Here is a 12,435-nt window from a genome sequence, read left to right as displayed (position 1 = left end):
CTGTCTCAGCCCATGTTCTTGACATGAGAACATTTTCAGTGGGAAAAGTCCATATTAAATATCACATTTGAAACTCCTCTAACAAGCAGATTGGAAAAGCAGCAACGCTTTGTCACATGTACATGCACACGTCCTTTTCGGTAATGGTCCAATACTGAGCTTTTCCAGTAAATCTTGGGTTTGCTAATCAGCCGGAACAAAAACATGTTCTTACATCACATAAAACATGTCAGAGGAGATTGCTCACCTTATCCATGGTTAGAAGGGTGTTTCTTCTCAAAGATTTTTGCCAAGTCAGTGATTTCTGGTGGAAATTCCATTTGGAATTTAAAAAAAAAAAAAAGTGAAACTTGATAACTCTCTTATTCTTCTTGCTCCTTTAGTGATTATCATGAGCAAGTTTCATCTGTCTGCATGTTTGCAGATTATTTTACTGCTTGATTCATGGACAGACGTTCGCCCAATTAAGAATAAATCTATTTGCGTAGTATGTTTGTTCTGCATGCTTGGTAGTGTTGTAGCAGTAGAGTGCATCCTTTACAAAGCAAGTTTAGATCATGCTGAGGTTGTTTCCCACTGCTAGCTCTGTTAGTTTTGACATGCCTGTGATTCTGTTTCATCAGGTAAACCCTGACTATGAGGAAGATGACCAGGAGTGTCAATCCTCAGTAAGTATAGGCAAGAGTACGATCTTGCCCCTAATTGAGGAGGGCTTGCACAGGCCCTGGTATTTAATTGGCCAGTGCATAAATGGTCCAGGCTTTGTTGCCAGTGAAGACACTAAAAAACTGAGAATGATCTTTTAAAGTCTGTCCAGAGGATCGGATATTAAAACCTGGAGTAGGCTTTAGTGAAGAGCAATAGAGTTGTAACCAAATTCCTGTATTACTTGGACCCCGTTCCTCCCCGCTGTGTAGAATGTCTTTGTCTTCCTGTTCCTTAAACCTTTGTTTCCTTGAGGCACGCTTTGAATAGCTTTGAAAAGCAAGTTGCTCAAGATGACATCGGATGTCAAGTGTTGGTAATGGGATGTCAACGTAGTGCTGTGCTAGTCCTCTGCCCTCCTTGTTTGGTTCATCAATTCCCTCTCGTTTTAGTTTTAGCCTGTCACAGGAAAGCCATGACAAAGGGCCTAGAGAGCAAGAATGGCAGGGTGAGAATGATTTCAGTGCCATTCTTCTGATTTTCCTGTGAAAGCAAGTCCTTTTCAGTAATTTTTTTGTGTCAAAGATAGAGTGTGCCGATGCTTTGTGCTAATAGAAGCTTCTCACTGATGTCAAAGGGAAAACAGCATTGCTTCAGTAGGAGGAAAGAGTTAGGACTGGAACAGCGCTTTCCATTGTAGATTATATTTAGAGTTGAATGGGATTGTAGGCTTATGCAACTTGCTTGGTCATTTTTCCTGTATATGGAAAATTTGCTCCACTTAGAAATGAGAAAGAACTCCTCCATGTTTAAAAGGAGATGAACACCTGGTGATGCTTTGAAGTGCAGCAGGGCAGTTTTCTCCTCCAGAATGGATTTGTTATCACAGTCTAGCCATTAAAAGGCTAACCCTTGCCCCCAGATTCTGAGCTGATATCCTGGTTATTTCTCTGTAGTATTTGGCAGCAAATGCTGATCTTCTGACAGCTTGTCTTCAGTAAGTGTAGGTGAAAAGTGGAAAAAAATAACATGAACAAAACCCCCACACAGCTATTGTTCCAGTGGAAAAAGAATCTAACACTGAAGTGCTTTGTTGGCTTAACTTTTTGAAAGTTAATGAGTTTGTAGGTCTTTAATATAGACATCCCTCCTACTGGTGTTATGCTAATGTCTCCTTCTGATAATAAGTGCAGTAATAACGATAGCACAACTCTGAAACCAGCGCGCTGACTTTTTTCCCTACTGTGTCTCCTTACCACTAGGTGGCAAAAATAGACCACAAAGAGTAGGATCAGGCACATATAATTCATTTCTGACACAAAATTGCTGCATCGTTTAACATGCACTAGTGACAAGGTGGTGTGGGGTGCTTACCACTGCTCCGATACAGAAACTTTTAACTTCACTCACATGGGAGGTTTCTGCAAACGTCATTGCAGAGCTGTGTTGTTGGTGTTGTCTCTTTATACCTCAGTGAGCTGTACAAGAACAGGGTTTAAATGGCACGGGTGAGATGCAAGCTGGTACCTGTTCGAAAGGAGAGTGAGCTGCTTCTGTCAGCTTTGTGGTTGAAGTTTAATTCTCCCTAAATTGCCCCAGTTCCTAATTCCCAATTTGCTAATTCTCATTTTCATCTTTGCCACAGTTTCTGAGCTGACAAATTGTCTCCTGATGTGTCAAAGGTACTACAAATTGTGAATATAGAGTGGCTGCCTTACTGTGGGGATGGAGGAGACAGATGAAACTTGGAGAATTCATTCCAAGTGAGTGAATTTCTCCTGGTGTAAAGCCTCCAGATGGGCTCGCCTGAGTATATAGTTGCTTCTTCATTTGAGGCACATTCCCAATATATAATCCTGTTCCATACAGCTAACTGTCTGTTCCCATGTGCAAAATCAAAGACTTGAAATGTCACTATCTTGCAGCCAAGTTCACTGACTACAAATGTGCTAGCTGCAGAGTATCCTGAGGCAGCAGCAGCGTTAGCGAGCTCGACTTTGTGTTTAAGGGTTGGAGTGCCTTACACGGGGACTTTGAAATCCAGGTGCTTGCATTCTGAGTCCTTGGGGTGCCCACCTTCCACTGGTGCCAAGATCACAGTGAAGCTGGTAAATTGCTCGGTGATCACTTTGTAAACTACATGTGGGAGTTAGGTGTTTGTTTCTACATCGGCAGCTGGTTTCTTTGTTTTGTCAAATGACAGCTTTTTATTGACTATATCTGCTAGTTCCCGAGGAAAGCCTTTAGAAAAAGATGTGGTTCCTTTTTCTGTATCTTTTTTTTTCCCTAACCTTTTATCCTTTCATCTTAAAATCTAGTGTTTTACTCACTCATTTGATGGTTGTATATTTACTTTGATAAAGCAGGCTGGTAACTTGCTAGAACCTTAGGCAGGAAGATACTTGTGATGCCATGCCCTTTGTAGCGTATCACTGTGTTGGAGTGCATCGTGAGCTGAAGCGTAAGCAGCAAGGCAGCTAACTTCTTGATTAGCTCTTGCTTTGTTCATTTGCAGTTGATAGACCTGAGCCCCATTTTTGCTGTTGAAGGTGACTATTTCCCAGCAAGGCTGTTGGTACTTAGTGTTGCTGGTTTTTGTATTTGTTGCTTATGTAATTTCTTCTAGGGTGACAACTGCCATACATTAAATGCATTTCAAAAGCCAGTAGTGTCTAGGGTGGTGATCTGAGCAGATGTGGATCATCTGAAACTGCTCCGAGTTCCTGGTGTGCTGTGGGTGAACAGCTGGGAGATGTTGAGTCTCTTGGCACGCTGCAAGACACAACCTCTCTTGTCGAGGATTTATTGTGTTTATAACCCAGAAATGCTCAGAAGTTATTAACACTAGGGAAAGCAAAGCAATGTTTGACAAGAGGAGCTACTTTCACTTTTACTGGTACCCTAGAGCGTAGTCATCTTAACCAGTGCTTGGAGTGGTTCAGAGCTATGTCTACAGATCACAGAGCGCATCTATGCAGTGCTAGGCAGCTGGGTCTGGAGGGCTTGGTCTGACTGTGCGTGATGGGACTTCTTCTGCAGCTGGACCCTGAGCAGGATGCCTCCAGAAGAGGCTTGCGTGATGCTCAGGAGAAGATGGCGTACTCTCTGGTGTCTGTGCCTGAAGGAAACGATATCTCCTCCATATTTGAGTTGGACCCTACCACCTTGCGAGGAGGAGACAGCCTTGTCCCCAGGTACGAGCTAATGACAGCATTAGAGCTGACTACCTGCCTTGGAGTTTGGCTTGGGTTTGGTTTGGTTTGGTTTTAGGTAAAGCACTTTCTCACTATTTATTTTCATATGAAGTTAAAGTTCTCTTTCATATATAAAAATGATTAGCAAATGCCTAGAGCTTCAGTACAGTATTTTACAATGAACTTACAAGTAACAATATCCAATTTTACAGATGGGGAAACTGAAATAAAGTCACTTTCTTTCCAGTTAAGAAACTGACAAAAGTCTGGGGTCTATGATGATGCTAATTCCCCTGACCTGCCTGTATTGTATTTGCTAGGACACAACATCCAGCATTTAGCATTTCATTTTCTGTTGTGTATGGTTGTTTAACTGTTCATATCGTACCTCTTGCTACTCAAAAGATGCCGTATCTCCAAAGATGCAGAGTTCAAATGTGGGCTCTTTGCTATCTGCTCCCACCCAGAAAGCATGATGTATTTGTTTGATCTACTTCATCCAAGTGACTCTTGAAAAAAATCAGATGCTCTGAGGTGCTGTGAGTTAACATGGCCTCCAAATGCAGCAGTTCTGGCTGCCACAGTTTGTGGAGTGAATTTTTTTTTTCACTTGTTCTTGACAACAGTTTCTGTTTTTGAACAATGCTAAGATTTCTTGACTGGGAAAATGACTCACATTTTGAAACTTTTGACTTTCTTTCAGGAACTCTTATGTCAGACTTAGACACCTTTGCACTAACACCTGGGTTCATAGTACCAATATCCCTATTGATAAGGAAGAAGAGAAACCTGTGATGCTTAAAGTAAGACCTGCTACTTTTTTATAGTCACATCCTTTAATTTCTGTACTTCCACCAATATGTTATTAGTAGGAGAAGTTCCAGTCCCTTGAGACTTTGGGGTTTGTCAAACAGGTAGCAGTACGACAGTGGTAAATAGTGCCTACACAAAATATTTTATCTAAAAGATTACTTTTTCATAGTAGTTTAATAGTTACACTGTTAAAGTTCTAATTTACAACAGCACATGGAGAATTTTTTCCTACTCTCTATGGCAGTATTTTCTAGTCTCACCTGATGTTTCTCTGTTCTGGGAACACCTGTGAGCTTGTATAGGGTGTTACTGTTCTCATAACATCTCTAAGTGAGGCTGTGTATGAGTATGGCTTTTTGTCTTTTTTAGTATCAATTCTGCCTTTTCGTTTGGTAATAAAACTCTTTGGTTTTAGATTGGTACTTCTCCAGTGAAAGAGGACAAAGAAGCTTTTGCTATAGTACCAGTTTCTCCTGCGGAGGTTCGGGACTTGGACTTTGCAAATGATGCAAGTAAGGTTTTAGGTTCCATCGCTGGCAAGCTGGAAAAGGGAACAATAACCCAGAATGAAAGGAGGTAAGGAGACAAGAATTTGGTTCAGATAATATTCTTTGCTTTACTCAATGTGTTTCTTTTATTGTTGATTTGCCCATAGTGAAGGTTCTCAAGCCATATTCTGCCAGCCCCTCCTTGTTGCTCTGTGAAAAGACAGCATGGGAACTGTTGTTGTGAACTTGGAGGAATAATCCATAGCATGCCTTTCTTGATGGGCTTTGCAAAATGAGTGTGGGAATTTATAATCCATTTTGTGAAGAGTGAACATATGACTTCTGGCAAATCCTCTGACAACGTCTTTGAAAAATATGTGGCCACTCAAAAAGAATGCACGGTCTGCTGTGTAAAACGAGGGTCCATGTGCTTCCATAGCCAATGTCATTTCTTTGGTCTTGGGGAGATTATCATCTGATTTATTTTTTCTGGCAATACAAAAAAACTGCCAAATAGGACTTAGGGAGCAAAAGTTGCCTTAAAGTGATATTGTTGTCTTACTGCTTCTGTAGTTTGGCTATTAAACATTAACCTGTAATAATAAGGGAGCACTAGTTCCTAATTTAAAGTTCCTTACAAACCTAGGGGCTTTATCCAATGTCTGGGTTAGTCTCTAATTGATGTTTTTTTTGTCACTTAACATTTTGAAATCTGTATAACCTTACCACTGTCATTGTTCTTTTAACAGATAAAACTTAGTCTTGTATTAACAAATTCTGGCATTTCTGTAGATCTGTTACCAAATTGTTGGAGGATTTGGTCTACTTTGTTACTGGTGGAACTAATTCTGGGCAAGACGTGCTTGAAGTGGTATTTTCTAAACCCAATAGAGAACGACAAAAATTGATGAGAGAGCAGAATATTCTAAAGCAGGTAGAGTGCATTTTTCTTTAAACTCTGCCTACCAGAAGGGTTGTCAGAAAGAAAATCCTAATAGTAGAGAACCTGGTCAAAATATGGGGACCAAAGGATCCTTTTGGCAGGTTGTCAGTGGACTCTAGGCATGGTACTGTTAGAACAAAAAAATACAGCATATGTTGGCAAATAAACCTGATAAACAGTGTCTTCTGTACAGGCTGTACTTTGGCCAAGAAACAAACATTGCAATTATAGAGTATTTCTGATGCGTCTTGTAGAAATTCAAAGATACAAACACATTAATTTAATTTTACATTTACATTAATTTTAATCAAACGAAGGCAGTACCTCATGGGATTTAAATGTCTGGTTTTTAATAAATCCACAGATTTTCAAGTTGCTGCAAGCACCATTTACGGACAGCGGTGATGGCCCGATGCTGCGGCTGGAGGAGCTCGGAGACCAGCGGCACGCTCCCTTCAGACACATCTGTCGGCTTTGCTACAGAGTGCTGAGGCACTCTCAGCAGGATTACAGAAAGAATCAGGTTTGAAATATGTTTGCAGCTTTCAGTGGCACTGATATTGTTCCTGTGCTCCAAAAAATAAGAGCTACATCCTGTTAATTAAATCCTGCTAATGCAGTGGTGTGATTTCACAGTCAGCAAGAGATTTTTTTGATTGCTCAATTTTATTCTATCTGCCGTTTTTTGTCTCTGTCAGACTATGTACAGTGTAATTAGTGCTAGTTCTAAGGGAAATTTCAGAAGGAAATGGTTTTGCTGTTGATCCAGGTGAACTTTTAAGATTTTCTTTACTCTTGCATACTACAAGCTCCATTGAAAGTTGGCCTGTGAACTGAGGATGTACGTTTTTTGTTGCTAGCTATTAAAAACAAACTCATATCAGATGGGGATAAATGCTTTGATGGTCTCCAGCCCAGAGGTGAGGGAGATGTTAAGACTTTGTCATTACTCACTTTCTCTCAAAGGAAGTACAATTAGAACGTAATCCAGTTCACTTCTTGGGATGGTGGCATTAACAAGTCTTACTGTTTTGTTATTGATGATTTTCTGAAGTTCTGAGACTTAATTGCACCACCTTTGTCCTTCCCTTTGGTTCAAAGGAATACATTGCAAAGCAGTTTGGCTTCATGCAGAAACAAATTGGCTATGATGTCTTGGCTGAGGACACGATCACCGCACTGCTCCATAACAATCGCAAGCTCTTGGAGAAGCACATCACAGCTGCTGAGATTGATACTTTTGTTAGCCTTGTGAGGAAAAATAGGGAGCCCAGGTGAGAGCTACATTTTCAAGCCCATGATTACCCTTTCCTCTTAGTCTTCTGAGAAAAATCTGTACTTGCCAACTTGCTAGCAAGAACACAACTAAGTTCGCTTCTTCTTTTTTGGCATTTTCCACAACTTCCTACTAGGGCAGCAGTCTCACTCTGCTGTGTAAAATTGGAGTTCTGATTTTTTTTTTTCTTTCTGAAATATAGATTTCCTCAGTCTAAATCTCAGTGTGGATTGATACCCTTTTGGCTTACGTTTTCCAACAGGTTTTTGGATTATCTCTCAGATCTGTGCGTTTCCATGAACAAGTCTATTCCAGTGACACAGGAGTTGATTTGTAAAGCCGTTCTGAATCCAGCGAATGCAGACATACTCATTGAAACTAAGTAAGTAAATCCTTTAAAGATGGTTTTGCTAGTGTGAAACAGAAGGGAGGTGATTCAAAGCAGAGAACACTGCTGACATCTCTAGAGAAAGCAGTGTGGAGTCCTCTTTGGATGCACAATAAATGGATATTGATGACTGCAAAAGTCTGTGATATGCGTTCTCAGCCCAGTTGTCAGAGACATCTTTTGGATGTTTCATGTTTGATCAAAGTACATGACTTCTTGTAAAGGTTTCTATGGGCCTGATTCTCTTCTGGGCCTCAGGCTTCCCTCTTTGAGCTGTCTGATGTGACTGGACACTTCTTGGGTACGTGCACACTGTGCTCAGCTTGCAGCAAAACAAAAGATGATGCGTCTTTGCTCACCCCTTTCTCTCCCCTACTGATGGGATTTTGGTCTCAGCATTGCCCTGCCATTGCTGGAGCATCACAGCAGGCACTAAATCCCAACCATCTTTTGTAGTGACTCAATATGTGGTATAGCGCACAGGTAATCAATATCAAAATACTGTAAAAGGGAAACAGATCTTTGTCAGGAAGTTAAAATCCGCATGGATTAGAATATTCTTGAAGGCGTATAGTGTTCTTCATGAAATTACAAGGACTATTTATTTCCAGCAGCACTTGAAGTTGCTACATCAGTTATTGGTTCTTATCTTGTACATTTCGTTTATATTTTTCAGATGTATGATCTTTCTTTTGCTGAAGAACTAAAAGCCGTAGTTGCCTTTTTAGGGGCTGATTCGTTTCTAGCTTTGTCACATAAGCAGAAAAGTTTTGATCCAGTTGGTATTTAGGGGATCCAGTACTGATCAAATGTCAGATGTTTTTGTTTAACAAATCTTTTCTTAGCTTGTTGAATATACTTTGAACAGATTCTCCTATAAAGATGTTTTTTGAAAGTCAGTTAGCCGTGAGGTCTTTGCTTCTTTATTTTCATCAGTTGAATGGAGGTGAAATGTATGTGTACCATTGATCTTTTCAGGGCCAAATGGAAAGCTTATCTAAATTCACTCTAATGCCTTTAATAATAAAACCTAAAGACTTTATGTAGTAAACTGCTACTGCTGAAAGAGTAAGGTATTCAGCTTTTACTTGGCAGAGTTCAGGAATAAAATGTGTTTTCTTAATGCAGGTGAGATCATAAAATTACTTTTATATCACCAGTACGTTTCAGCAAGTGTTTTAAAAGAAATGTTCTTAAAGATTTGCATGGGTCTTGGCAGTTTGTAATCTAACCACACTTCATTCTGGCAGGCTGGTCCTCTCTCGATTCGAGTTTGAAGAAGTGTCAAGTGGAGAAAATGCCTTGGAAGTTGGAGAAGATGAGGAAGAAGTGTGGCTATTCTGGAGAGACAGTAACAAGGAAATCCGCAGTAAGAGTATCAGAGAGTTGGCTCAGGATGCTAAGGAAGGGCAGAAGGAAGATCGGGACGTACTCAGCTATTACAGGTTAACAGCGTGTGCAGTAGTTGGCTAGCAAAGTTCATTGAGACTGTTGTGGGGGGGACCTTCAGTGTATAGGCTTTAGTTGAATTTGTGGACAGGATGCTGCTCTAATGGACGAAATAGCCATTAGAGAGTGAGGATGAAGTGGGAGCTAACAGCATAAGGTTCATAGCAAGAAGTCAAATTATCAACATGAGCAAGTTTAAACTGTTTTAAACTAGCTGAAGCTTAGAGTGCATTGGATTTGCACACCATTGCCTGTATTTCTGTTTGGTTTCCAGATAAGTGCATGCTAACAGAGTCTGTATGTTAACTGTTTAGGTTAACTGTACCAAAATGGTAATTGGGGTGAAAAACCATGTGCAGGAGCAACAGGATTTCAGTGCACAAATGGCTTTGCTTTTGATTTTAAAAAAGAGCTACTGCTGTTCTCCCTGCCTTCTAAACCTCTTCCTAACCTCAAAGCGTTTAGCAGTCCTGTAGCCCTCAGCAGGACAGTATATGAACCTAGGAAAATGCCACAAGTTTGGTTTGATTAATGCTCTGTTCTTTCATACAGCTTAAGCTATGCTTTTAGCAGTTTCTAATGTGAAGCGATATTTCCAGATGACTTGACAAGACACCAAGTTCTTGGCATAGTGTAAGATCAGGTTTCAGCCCAAACCAAATTCCTGTGTCTGGGTTATAAACTTCTGAAAATAGTTTGACAGACTCAACTGTGGTGGTGCAGAAAGTACTACTAGATTTTTTCTAATAGCTGATTTTCATTTTATTTTTTGCATTATCATTTGTATTAAAAGGTTTCATGTAGTAGACTTAATGCATGTTTTTATTTGAGCCTGTTGGAGGGCTGTGCTCAAAAGATGTTCTTTTATAATATCTATTTTGAAAAAATATATTTGATTTCAAGATAAGCTTTCTTGCATCTTCTTTTGAAGAGAATTGCTAGTGTTAACTATTTTCAGTTCACTTTATAGACTTGTGCATGTGCTTAAAACAATTGTTTAGTGTAGAGTTTGGTCAAGGCCCCATGAGAAGTGCTTAGGCTTAAAAGCAGCCTGTTTCCAATTAAACATTCATTTCTTTGGGAAACCTAGTTGTCACTGTTCAACACAAATCCATATGAATACTCACAAATGTGTTTTATGACTAAAAGTTAATTATTGGTCTGTTGAACATGCAATTGTTTATCAGTTATCCCGTGGAAGGTTCTGGAAATTAAAGTGTAAGCTGTTTGTTTGTGTATTTCCCCCCCACCCCAAAGATACCAGCTCAACCTCTTTGCTAGAATGTGCCTTGATCGACAGTACTTAGCCATAAATGAAATATCTGGCCAGCTGGACGTGGATCTCATTCTCCGTTGCATGTCTGATGAAAACTTGCCGTATGATCTGAGAGCATCCTTCTGCCGGCTAATGCTTCACATGCATGTTGATCGTGACCCCCAGGAACAAGTCACACCAGTGAAGTATGCTCGTCTGTGGTCTGAGATACCTTCTGAAATTGCTATTGATGAGTAAGTGCTTGCTGGAATCATTCCATCTTCTTAAAAATGAAACTGGATCAATCCTAAACTGATGCATCATTTATGCTGTTTCTGTGCTTAAAAAAAAGGGGGGTGGGAGAGAAAAAAGTTCTTATTCTTACAAGTTTTTTTATTCAATCCTTGTAGCTTCATTTGTCTGTGATGTTTTCTGGAGAGGACCTTCCTGAGTATAAAATAACCTTCTTGTGCGGGTCTGGTGTAAAGCAGGAAGGCGTAGGTGATTTTTCTCCAAAACATCCAATGATCACAGTGACGTTTGCCTCTGACTGGGGCGATGTGATAGTGACCTAGCTCTGGGAAGGCAACCGAGAACTATTTTGTTTTTCCTCATGCCTTATTCAATTAGAATATTGACTCTTCAAGGCAGATGGTCCATACAGAAGCTAGCACAAGCAGAAGTGAAGACAAGGGGGAAGATGCTGAAACAAGTCATGTCCTGGACACAGAGTCCTGTTGCTTAAACCCCAATGGAAAACACTCCGATGCAGGGGTAAAAAGCCCATACAAAACCACAGCCAGACTGGAGACTTGATTTTTTTCACCATAGACTCATATTAACTCAATTGTAGGGATAACCTAATGCTTAGAGTAGTTCAATGGCTCAGCTTCTTCAGCTGGAGGAAACAAACATTTTATAATTGTGTTAAATTTTAGGAATTTGAGTCTTTCAGTGTTAGTACTGGCAGAAAGTGTTTTTTAACCTCCTTTCCCTCCTCAATGGCCTAGTCGTCTTCTCTGAGAGAAATGCAATAGATCATATTCAGCTTTAAATGCCAAAACAGAAACAAATGGCTTAAGCTCTGGCAGAGGCTGAACGGTGAGTGACCCATGACCAAACAGGAAGAGGGAAAAAAAGGCAGTTGGTGGAAGGTTATGGGGATTCTCTTTTTTACAGTTCCCTACACGCACTGAGAAACCAACTTAACGTTTCTATTAATAAAAATTCAAGTCTACTTTGAATATATTGTTTTCATTTGCAGTCAGCATCTCTTGGCCACATCTGTTCTTAGTGCTGTACATAGGTTGTCGCTGTTCTGGTTTAAAAGAAAAATAAGCTTCTTTACTGGGACAAGATTCTTTTTTGTTTCCTTTTGTTTTCATCAGACACTCTTAAATAGTGCAAAATGAGTATATGGGATAAAACAGTAAAAGCTGGGAAATTACGGTGTCAGCTTCTTGGTTTCCTCATTTGGATAAATTATTTAACAGCCTTTAACTTCTCCTGGATTTTTACAAATCACTGAAAAATTGTATCAGGGGAAGCCCTGTGTGTTTGCATGCTAAGTTTTGTTTTTGTTTTGTTTTGTTTTTTTCCCTCTTCAGCTATGATAGCAGTGGAACCTCCAAAGATGAAATTAAGGAGAGATTTGCACAAACAATGGAATTTGTAGAGGAATATTTAAGAGATGTGGTGTGTCAGAGGTTCCCTTTTTCTGATAAAGAGAAAAATAAGCTCACTTTTGAGGTAGCTATCCAGTTCTGATTTTTTATGCTTTTTGGTGGAATGTGTTACCTTTTTCAACACCAGATAGGTGGGCAAGTACTTAGTGAACACTGAGCCACAGCATGCGTGTGCTGCCAAGTGTGCTCCTTTCTCATGCAGGCAACCCCACTGAAGTTAGTGATAGTTTGCAATGACAGTTCTTGAAATACAATTAATGCATATAAGCTTATGTCTTGGGCTTGCAGCAGCCTTGTTT

The 12,435-nt window shown here is 40.0% G+C and overlaps 1 protein-coding gene across 8 annotated transcripts in view; it reads left to right on the top strand.

Annotated features, from left to right (window-relative positions):
* ITPR1 (inositol 1,4,5-trisphosphate receptor type 1) overlaps positions 1-12,435 on the top strand; it is a 160,876-nt gene that overhangs the window by 47,517 nt on the left and 100,924 nt on the right. For 6 of the 8 annotated variants that reach the window (XM_084530747.1, XM_084530746.1, XM_084530749.1 and 3 more), the window contains exons 11-21: positions 624-668; positions 3,685-3,839; positions 4,543-4,642; positions 5,068-5,228; positions 5,933-6,074; positions 6,448-6,606; positions 7,185-7,357; positions 7,622-7,741; positions 8,998-9,192; positions 10,454-10,705; positions 12,059-12,200. In XM_084530747.1, the coding sequence (XP_084386873.1) occupies positions 624-668; positions 3,685-3,839; positions 4,543-4,642; positions 5,068-5,228; positions 5,933-6,074; positions 6,448-6,606; positions 7,185-7,357; positions 7,622-7,741; positions 8,998-9,192; positions 10,454-10,705; positions 12,059-12,200 (1,644 nt within the window). The remainder of the gene's footprint in view (positions 1-623; positions 669-3,684; positions 3,840-4,542; positions 4,643-5,067; positions 5,229-5,932; positions 6,075-6,447; positions 6,607-7,184; positions 7,358-7,621; positions 7,742-8,997; positions 9,193-10,453; positions 10,706-12,058; positions 12,201-12,435) is intronic. The other 2 variants (XM_084530751.1, XM_084530753.1) reach the window with 1 other exon arrangement.

This window comes from Aythya ferina, assembly GCF_964211825.1.
Source record: "Aythya ferina genome assembly, chromosome: 10".
In the NCBI taxonomy this organism is placed as follows: Eukaryota; Metazoa; Chordata; class Aves; order Anseriformes; family Anatidae; genus Aythya; species Aythya ferina.
This window is presented reverse-complemented; position numbering and strand designations above follow the sequence as displayed.